This window comes from Tauraco erythrolophus, chromosome 14, assembly GCF_009769465.1.
Source record: "Tauraco erythrolophus isolate bTauEry1 chromosome 14, bTauEry1.pri, whole genome shotgun sequence".
In the NCBI taxonomy this organism is placed as follows: domain Eukaryota; kingdom Metazoa; phylum Chordata; class Aves; order Musophagiformes; family Musophagidae; genus Tauraco; species Tauraco erythrolophus.
The window spans coordinates 2,026,736-2,036,710 of record NC_141478.1 but is presented as its reverse complement, the minus strand read 5'-3'; the positions used below and the strand labels follow the sequence as shown (position 1 = coordinate 2,036,710).

General features: G+C 40.6%; 1 protein-coding gene across 1 annotated transcript in view; it reads left to right on the top strand.

The window, feature by feature from the left end:
• The window catches only part of IQCH (IQ motif containing H), a 69,514-nt gene that overhangs the window by 24,409 nt on the left and 35,130 nt on the right, over positions 1 to 9,975 (top strand). The window contains exons 11-13 of the mRNA XM_086620555.1: positions 3,203 to 3,286; positions 5,658 to 5,833; positions 9,443 to 9,715. Of these exons, the coding sequence (XP_086476681.1) occupies positions 3,203 to 3,286; positions 5,658 to 5,833; positions 9,443 to 9,715 (533 nt within the window). The remainder of the gene's footprint in view (positions 1 to 3,202; positions 3,287 to 5,657; positions 5,834 to 9,442; positions 9,716 to 9,975) is intronic.

The window sequence follows — 9,975 nt, the reverse complement described above, 5'->3', positions numbered from 1 at the left end:
ATTTTGTCGGCTAGGGTGAGGAAAAATGAATTTTGACTTTCTAATCAGATTTACTCCCACACTCTGATGGATGAATACACTTCTACAGTATTTGGGATTCAAATACTGTTTCTCTTTCCATTCAGCTATTTTGAAGTGTTTGATCAATCTTTCTACCCAAATAGTTACCTTTACAATACATAAAATTTGTCATCTTATATAACTTACTGTATATTTATCAAAGCTTCCTCTTGTGTGATATGTGAATCCTTTTTAAAAGCAATTCCAGCTGAACAGTAGGTGTGCCAAGTATAGTGAGAAAAGTTGGATATTATTTATTAGACCTGTCCCGGGCACTGGGAAGCACAAGGTGACTGAATCCCAGACAGCTCCTTTTCCTCCCTCCCCTTCCAGCATTGCCCTGTGGCTACTTGAACCGTTGTGTCGTGTCCCCCTCCGCGCTGTACCGCCACTTCTTTTTTCCAAGGCAAGTTTGAGAAGTGGTGTGGGTTCTTTGTTGAGAGAAGACACTTTGAGATGAGCTCAATTTATTGAGAAAAAGGCAGTTAAAGGGCATTAGGTCATGGCTGAGGTCGAACAGGGAGGTGAAAGCAGGTCCTTTACCATTAATTCATACGCTCCGTATTTTAGTACTTCTATAACTCTCCCTGCACTTACCCCTGGGTGAACTGGGAGCGTTCCACTGAAGTCATTGCACATACACTACCGTAAAATTCGTGTGAAGGAGGAAGGTCCTCAGTGACCTTTCAGTGCCACAGAATTGAGAAATCAAAATTCTCAGTTCTGGCTTTGGAAGGTCAACCCTCCTGCAGACCGGCTTCACCAGCGGGTGCTGTGATGCCCTGATGCCTTGTGCAGATGAACAGCCCCATCCTCAAGTGCTCTTTGTCAACATCACTCTTTTTAGACACCCTTTGGAGTTTAAACTACCCAGACTGCAGGTTAAGATCAACTGAAGTAGTGTTATTTTATTGCAGCCTTCCAGTACTTAAAGGGGGCCTACAGGAAAGCTGGAGAGGGACTTTTTACAAGGGTGTGTAGTGACAGGACACGGGGCAATGGCTTTAAACTGAAAGAGGGGAGATTCAGATTAGATCTCAGGAAGAAATTTTTCACTTTGAGCGTAGTGAGGTACTGGACCAGGTTGCCCAGAGAAGCTGTGGCTGCCCCATCACTGGAAGTGTTCAAGGCCAGGTTGGATGAGGCTTTGAGCAACCTGGTGTAGCGGAAGGTGTCCCTGCCCATGGCAGGGGGGTTGGAACTGGGTGAGCTTTGAGGTCCCTTCCAATCCAAACCGTTCTATGATTCTATGAAAATAGGAAATTTGGCTTTTGGCAAATGCAAATTGATCCGAAATGTTTCCTGCCTTTGAGACCAAGTGCTGTAGCTCAAAATGTCAGTGCTGCACAAACCAGCCGTACGCAACAAAACAGAAGCGATGGCACAGGTCATCTCGTTGTACTGGAACATGTAAGCTATAATCCCAGTATCTGGAATTAGTTTGGGGTGAGTTTTGTTTAAACTGGGAGGAACGGAACGTTGAGCCTCTGCCTTGAATAAGCGTTGTCAGAGGAGCAGCCGTGCCAGTACGGAGCGTTGGAAATGTATCAGGTGTGAGGATTAATGTGGTTCATAATGTCCACTGGAAGGTGAATGATTCACAAGGAGGGAATATTCCTCTCTTAAATCTAATGGGGTCGTGTCAATGGAAGCTAATATATTGTGAATTAATATGGTTTATTAACATGTCTAAGAAAAGTACCTAGGGTACTTGGTGCAGTGCTGCAGTGTCTCTGCAGAACCATAGCAATGTGCAAGTTTTAACTTTTGTTCCATTGCTACTTTAACCATTGTTCCTTTCAAATAATTACTGATATTCCAAGTTGTATTTGCATGTTGGTTTTCTGCCCACATTTAGTTCTTACACAGAAATGTGTTTTCAAGAGGACAGTTTAGTGCAGGGCAATCAGCCACTTTCTACCTTTGAAATTTAAATGTTTTGGTATTGTTAAGCAGCACTGTTAGTGGCTTAAAATTGGTCCCCACCTGAGAGGACAAAACGGAGCTTGGAGACTGAAGTTTAAGTAATCAGAGAAAGCTTTTTCAAATTACTGTAGTTTAAGATTAGAGTGGCAAAAAAATCGATATCTTTTCCATTGATGTAGTTTTGCAGGTGCCCGGTACCATTGTGCTGACTGTGGTATGTAAGTTGTACAAGAAATTGCTAAAAACGAAACTGGACATTTCCATTTCTCTGTATTTTATTCTGTTTTGCTTTCTGGTGTGGAAGGTGTCATTGCCACAGCACCTTAGAATGCTGATTACTTGTAATAATTATCCTTGTAATTTGCCTGGAAGACCTACTATTATTCTCTTCCAAAATGAAAGCACTGAAATACTGAGCAGATTTTAGTCAAACTAAGTTTTTCATAAGTTTCAGATGATTGGCCATGTGCAGATATGTAGAAATATTCTAAGGATCTTGTTACTGGGTCAATCAGGATTTTATGCCAAGCACTGACTGTTAGGCTGAACTTAGTGATTTAATCACAGCTATTGCAACCAGCCACTCGCATTGTGTGGTTGTGTGTGTGTGTATATACACACTGATTAATTCAGAATTGCCTGAATTTCAGAATTATAGGATTAAATATTATAGCTACAGTGGTCATGTCATTTTCTGCAGTCTTTTTGAATGCAGTCAGTTGGAAGTCTGACCTCCAAACAGATAATCCAAGCTCAGAGAGGCTGCCACTCATCCATCCTCCCCAACAAAGTGATCAGGTATCACTGAGACATCTCCTTAATGAAGTGCTTTTGTTGCCTTTTATCTGTGTGAAGGACAAAACCTACTGAGATTCTTGCTTAATGATGCTGTCATTTTTTTTTTTCAGTGTTTAAAAAAAATCCAGCAGCATAGAAGACTCAACCAAAATACTCAGTCGACATGTTTAAATGATAAAGCTCTATAGGTCTGTAACATTTAGGTCTGTATTTAAAATCTTATGGCATAAAACCACGATGTTATATCAGTTCACTAATAAAAGTAAATTCATAAAGATGATGTAATTAGTGCTATACCAGGTTTGGGATTCGAAATACTTTTATTACAGCTTTTTTAAATCCAAAAATCTGATATCTTTCAATTATGCACCAGAGGTTTTCTGAATACAGTTGGGGGGCGCTTTTACTTGTTTTCCAGGATATTCCCAATGCATCCGTGAGCATATTCCTGATCTTGCTCTCCAACAGAATATGCAGATGGGAAGGCTGTGTGACATACTGGGTATGTTATGAGCTGTCGGCTGCCTATTTTTTGATCGTTATTTACCCGTAGTTGTGAGTAAAAGAGAGTGACAAACGAGGACTTTCTTTTTGTATTCATGTTAAATATAAGGAATGTATAAGCTCAGAAGTAATTTACCTGCCATGGCTTTTGCTCCTGTCCAAGTTATTCATAAAAAGAACACGCTGATTCTTTCCGACCCTGTGATAAGGTAAAGCAGCCTCATCCTGTGGCATGCTGAGCACCACAAACGACCAAAAGTGTTTAGTGTTCTACAAAATTAGGTAGCTAATTCTGCCAGTGTTCATTCAGGCTCATACAGGGAGAAAGATGTGCTAGAAAAGAGCAAGCCCTTATTTAAAGCAATTTTTTTTTTTTTAAATTAGCAAACAAGGCAAAAGACATACATTTAAAAGTTTTCCCTAGAATGACAGTCCTCTTTTAAGCAAAGCAGTGAAGAATAATATTTGTCAGTGACCAACTTCATTGGCTCCCTGGAATGACATACTTTACATGATTCATGTATATTTCAGCAGCATTATTATTTTATAAATGCCATTTAGTAAGTTTGTAACAAAAATATATTAGATCCAGAAATTTACAGTTGCCTAAAATAATAACATAATTGCCTTTATATATTTTCTAGGCACTAATATTGTTTTTCCACAGTAAAGTTGGGTTTTTTTCATTTTTTTAACATAGTTTTTTTTTTTTTTGTCTCTAAAAGGATAGTTAGAAACTTAAAGGGACAAAGTCAACACAACAAACAGGCATGTTGCTCACTTGAAAAATCTGTGAACATGAAAATTGGTTCTACTGTAACATGTAAAGTAGACCATGAGTGAGATACAAACTAGTTCCTTAACTAAATTATTAACTAGATCAGATGCTTTACCTGTGCCTAGCGGGCACGTTTACCGTATTGGTTTTCTTTTCCTTTGGAATACCAGAGAATTTCCGTGCTTTTGTGACCTGCAGTTAGCTAATCTGTCCCTGGAGCCCCACTGTATCCAAAGCAGACTCGTGTATCTCTTTATAGGGCAGTGCTAAAAGTAGTAAACTGCGTTTCAGCATTTTATTCCTCAAATTCACTTGAGCTTGTCGGTTTTTGACAGTGCAGTGCTTTCAGCATCGCAGCCGACATTGGCAAGTCAGTCTTTTCGTACCCAAGCTGGTAAATTTTCAGGCTGATCTTGCAAGTTTGAGTAAATGCCTAAAAGCATTCGAGTATTGACTAACAGTTCTAGCGAACTGTTCTTTTAATTATTTTTAAAAATTTATACGGTAATGAAGTGTATTATGTAAAGGCTCTGTCGGGACTTCGGATAAGGGCTGGCTGTCGGATGCTGTACTACTGTAATGCTTCAGTTGAGATTCTGGCCTTACATTTTTAATGTGGGTTGTTTGCCTGCAGCAGCGTGGCAAAACAAAGTGAACGAATTGGATATCTTATTCCTTTATAACCTGAGGCTCAGGGTTCCCTTAGTCCAATACTTGCTTTGCTTCTGAGTCATTCTCATGTAATAGCAGTTGTCCCTGGCACTTCCCAGGCTCTTGTTCCCGTGCCCAGTAAAGACAATGAAAGACTTCTTAACTGATTTCAGCAGGAGTTGGATCAAAATCTAGGAGTGTTTTTTGGCAGTATACTCTATTGATGTAGCAAAGCCCATTAATTCATTAGCTCATCTATCAACATTAATATTTTAGAAGAGTGGAGTAGTTACAATTTTCCAAACCAGCATATATTAAAGACTTTCACTTTGCTACCTTGAAGTGTTTGTGTATACACTGTCTTTCAGCCCAAGTCGTTTTACATGAAGAAAAACAGATTTTCACACTGTGGTATTTAACTAGCTAATCTGCACACTCACATGCTCAGCAATAGTTATTAATGGTATCCTACCGTGAGCTTTTATGTGGACAGGACAAGAATAGGAACGGGCCGTGCAAAATCCAGGCAGCGTAGGAAATTGCAATTTCATCAGCTTTCTAAACTTAATAGCTCAGTTTTATAATTTACTGGAGTTAATGGGATATATTTGTAAAGCAGCGCGCAATTCCCATTGATGTTAATGTGAGTCGCGCGTATAAATCCCCCTGCACCACTTTGAAAATTCTGCCCCCAATATGTGCTGCAGATTGAATTCCGAAAACTAGCTGTTTCTTTGGGTTGCTGACCTGTCTGCAGAGAAATGCTGAAGCGCAGAAAAAGCAGTCGAACCACTAAGATTTGGGAATTACAGCTCTCGTTTTTATTTCCAGCGCTCTTTCGGGGAAGCTGTTGTTAGCAAATGATCAGGAATTATTAGGTTGCTGTTCTGAATGGAGTCTACCTTTCTCGCAGTAATGAACATTTGCCCTTTTGTTTTAGATGCCAACGTGGACGTCATCTACATCTGCCCCCTTCATCTGAGTGAGGAGTTACTGCAGTATTACAATAAACTCCTGGGTCTGCAGGCAGCTGTTAGATCTGGGAACCCTGAGGACATGGGTGACCTGCAGGACAGGTTCAAAATTCTCACCCCTGAAGCTATAAACAGCTTCCCTGTGAGTTTGTCTTCTAATTACTACAGCTTGAGGGATGCAGTAAAATTAAATTGGAAATTTTATAACTTGTAACGCTCTGGTACACATCAGTGAAATATTATTGCAAGTTTAAGGGCTTTACTGATTAGACTACTAGTTAGAGCATTGGAAATAAATATCCTGGTTTAGCTTTATAGACTTAGTTGAGATAGTCCTATATTGGCTATTTGTAGACCGCCGTCCCCTCTTACTGTATGCTTGGGACTGGGAACTTGATAGATTTATCTCTCTAAGCAAATCGTAGCAATAAACCATTCTTATTACTCAAACTTTATCTCTGGGTAGCCCAGCGTTCGATCATTCATGTGTTTGTGGCGTCTCTTTCAATTAAATCCAATGCAGACTTCTTAAAGAACAGAACTTAAAACAACTCAGGTTGGGTAATGCAGAAATATTGGTTCCAAACCTGTCAAGTCAGTTTTAAATCTATGTGCTAGAACGTGGTCTAAAAAGAGACCTTAATTAATGTACACTGTGTTTCTGAAAATACTGCAGTGCAGAGAAGTCTCTTTACAGTGGAGAATAATTTTATATTGTAAATATTAAGTCCACAGTGTCTTAGCTGAGATTTGATTTTTATGAACCTTTGTGGTACATTTATCTCTCTAGGGTCTATGTTTAAAGCCTCGCTCCTGTTTTTGGTATATATTAATAACCCTCTTCTAGTTATTTTCTTGAACAAGTATTTTTTATGCTATATTCTGATTGAAACTGATAGCTTCAGAAGGTAAAGAGGCTTTTTGTATTTCATAAATGTGTTGGTTTTCAAATATAGCTCTATAGTAGTGTACTGTAAAACACCTGCATGTATGTTTGACTCCTTTTCTGTTGAAATCGTCTGAAAACACCTCTATGAGAAAAGTGCTTCACTCCTTTGCTGCGTAGGGAGGGACCCTTGAGTCAGAGCTATCTGGTAGTTTTGCTGGAGATAAAAGGAATTCTGTAGATATGAATGTCTTCTGTTTTCTCTGAAGTTGGAGAAAAGCATCAAGGTGGTAGGTGAGTTTTTAGGAGCTGGCTTTTCTTTTGTCTTGTCCTTTTGTCCGAATACTACAAGAATCACAGCTGCCTGTGCTGGGCCTTCACCTTGTAAAGTAAAATTAGGGAGATGGTAAATCCTTGACAAATACCAGTGATATTTTTTTTTTCTTTTTAAACTGCACTTTGACAATTGTAGCTGGTTTTTCTCTGGGTACTGGGTTATTTTTCCAGTAGTAACTACCAAATATTGGAAGCTTTAAGAAGCCTTCTACTTAAAACATGCTCAAAATATCATCTAAACCACATCATATTATGGATAAAAGATGTGCTGCTAAACATGACAGGCTGTCCAGGGATGGAAAATTATCCAAATGTATCCAAATTTATTCCTAATATGTGAAAGTGTGGCTTGAAGGCCGCCTTAGCAGACTCCTTTGAGCAATACTAGAAGCACAAATCAGCCTTGGCCAGTTTTCTAGCTATTTTGATGGAGCTGGATGGAAGGAAAACCTGTGGAAACAACACCTGGATGCAGGTAGCCCTGTGCCTCTCCTTGGTGTCTGCAGAGGGGAGGCAGGGAGAGACTGTGAGAAAGGGGTGTCCATAGCCTGGTGTCCCTAGACATTTCCTAGCTGTTAGAATGACTTTTTGTGACTCAGCGCATCCAGGTGCAACGTGAAACCCTTTAACCAAGGGTTGCACCACCCTGAGTCTCAGCTGGCAGCAAATCAAAAGAGCACAGTGGTAGCTTTGCTCGTCATGGTGAGGCTGATGCCAAGGCCAGCTTCTCTGATCTTCAGAAGTTCAAAAAAAAATATAAAAATCAACAGGCTTGAGAACTAGGAACTAGCCTTTTGGTTAACCTACTGACTGCTGGAATTCTGAGGATTCTTCAGTTCTCCTGCTTTTACCTGCTTTCACTCACACGACTATATATCATGGCAGCTACACCACTCTCAAAGCAGGAATGAACTAGATTTTACAGCCTGTTTCCTGCGCTCCTTTAATTAACTGTAAAATCCATTATTGAGAGACACAAAGCAAATCTCGTCCCTACATCACCACTCGTGGCCCCAGGGAGCGAGTGACCGGGGCTGGAAATTGATCCTGTTCTCTACATGGCAGGGCTCTGCCACCAGACCAACAGAACGGGCCATCTCTCTGCTTTTACACCAGTGCTCAAGAGAAAGGAAACAAATGAATCAGAACATGGAGTCTTGGTTTTAAAGCTAGCAGAAGGAAAAAGGCTCCAGGAAACTTGTTTGTTCTTCTTTTTGCCCTTATTCTTCTGTGACTCTTTTTCCTACTGGAACTTCAAAGAGTATCTCATTTCTCCAACTTACATCCTCACTCTCCTTGTGGTATGTCTGATTCCTTTATGGAGAGACTTGGGCCCTTTTTGGAGCTCTGTTTGGTATGAGAAAGCACTGAGGAACTGAGAAAAGGGATTCCCTTTGTCCTCTGCCAGAGGCTCCTCCACCTCCTTATCCACCATCATCCCCATCCAAGTAGTGGAATGAGGATTTACACTTCAGTCTCTGGGAAGGAGCATCCAGGACTCTGAAGGAAAATATTCTGGGTTCTCCAGTCCTGGAAATCCCAAGCAAATCCAGTATTTACGCTGTCCTGAAAAGAAATACTTTCCTGACCAGGGCCTAAATTAGATGAAATCTCAACGTGAAGAGGATTTTGTTACGATTATGATTCGTTTATGGCAATCTGTTGCAGTGGATGTCTCTGGTACTATTTCTGCATGATGTCCATCCCTATCGGTCTCAACCTCAGTGCTCTTCTATACTTTTGGAAAGATAGTTGGGTTATCTGCAGGCCGTGCGCAGGATGCGTTACAGAAAATATTTTTGAGATTTCACCTGCCATGACTAATATTCTTAGTTTAAATTTAGAGGTTACAGCATCTGTCCTGAGCAGCTTCTTCAGCAATAGATTTTCTTTTTTAGGAGAAAGGAAAAATTCCTTCCAAAAAGTTGAAACTCTGGTACTTTAAACAACAAAAAAAATACTACCCTCTTGCTGAGTGCTCTGCAGCTGCGTGTACAGTAGCTATCAGAACTACTGTGTAATGGAAATGTATATCCCCAGTAATTTAATGTGATCAGTGAAAGCTTTTGTAAATCAAAGTGTTTTATTCTCAGAGAATTGCTTAAGATACTGCTGAACTGTATGGTGAAATACCTTCTCTGCTATAGGGGTTTTTCTTCATTTTTGTATTGATTTTTAGGAGCTTTAGAGTTAAACCATGCCAGAAGTGTTGCCGAGATGAATCACTATTATCCAAAGGCCACCAGCCTCTCTGCCGACTGACAGAAGGATAATTCCGCATGGATCAAATAAATACAGATGTGTAGTAATTAGTTCTATTCCCAGTGAGCCCATTTCCACCACACTAAAGATGTGCACGATTATGGAGCCTCACCCCAACAGCTTTTATCAATTTAAACTGCTCAGCTACAGGATAGGTCGTAACCCAGCCTGCTATTAATAATGTATTTATTGTGTGCAACATTATAAATTAGGTTCATGGAACAGAAAAGAACACCTTTTAACGAGAATAATGTTATCTTTTTGCAGAAGCATCGCATGTGCCTGGCCACTCAGCTGAAGTACAGTCCCAAGACAATCCAAAGAATCAAAATCCTTATCCAGAGCAGAGATGCCTACATGGTTGGAGGGGTTCCCCACGACGATGATTTGGCAGTGGCTGACGTGCTCAACGTGCCGATATTGGGCTCCGTGCCAGAGGTGGCTCATCTCTACGGTACCAAGTCTGGAAGTAAACGGATTTTTGCCAGTGCTTGTGTGCCAACCCCTCCTGGAGAATCGGACATCTACAACAAGGAGCAGGTAAGCAGGATGTGGCCTAGGATGCCTCAGCGGGCAGATGCCTGGTTTCACCTGGTTGGATGCCAACTTCGTGCAATTGCAACGACTGTATTGATTAGACCCCAACGGGGTTTGATTAAATCACGTACGAGGTCGTGTTCTCTTTGACTCTATCTGACCAATCCAGTGCAATTCGTGTCCAAGTCAGGGGGTGATATGATGGCTCTGGTATTCTTCCTGCTCTTTCTTGGGAATATATGAGGACGTTGGGTGCAGTTATT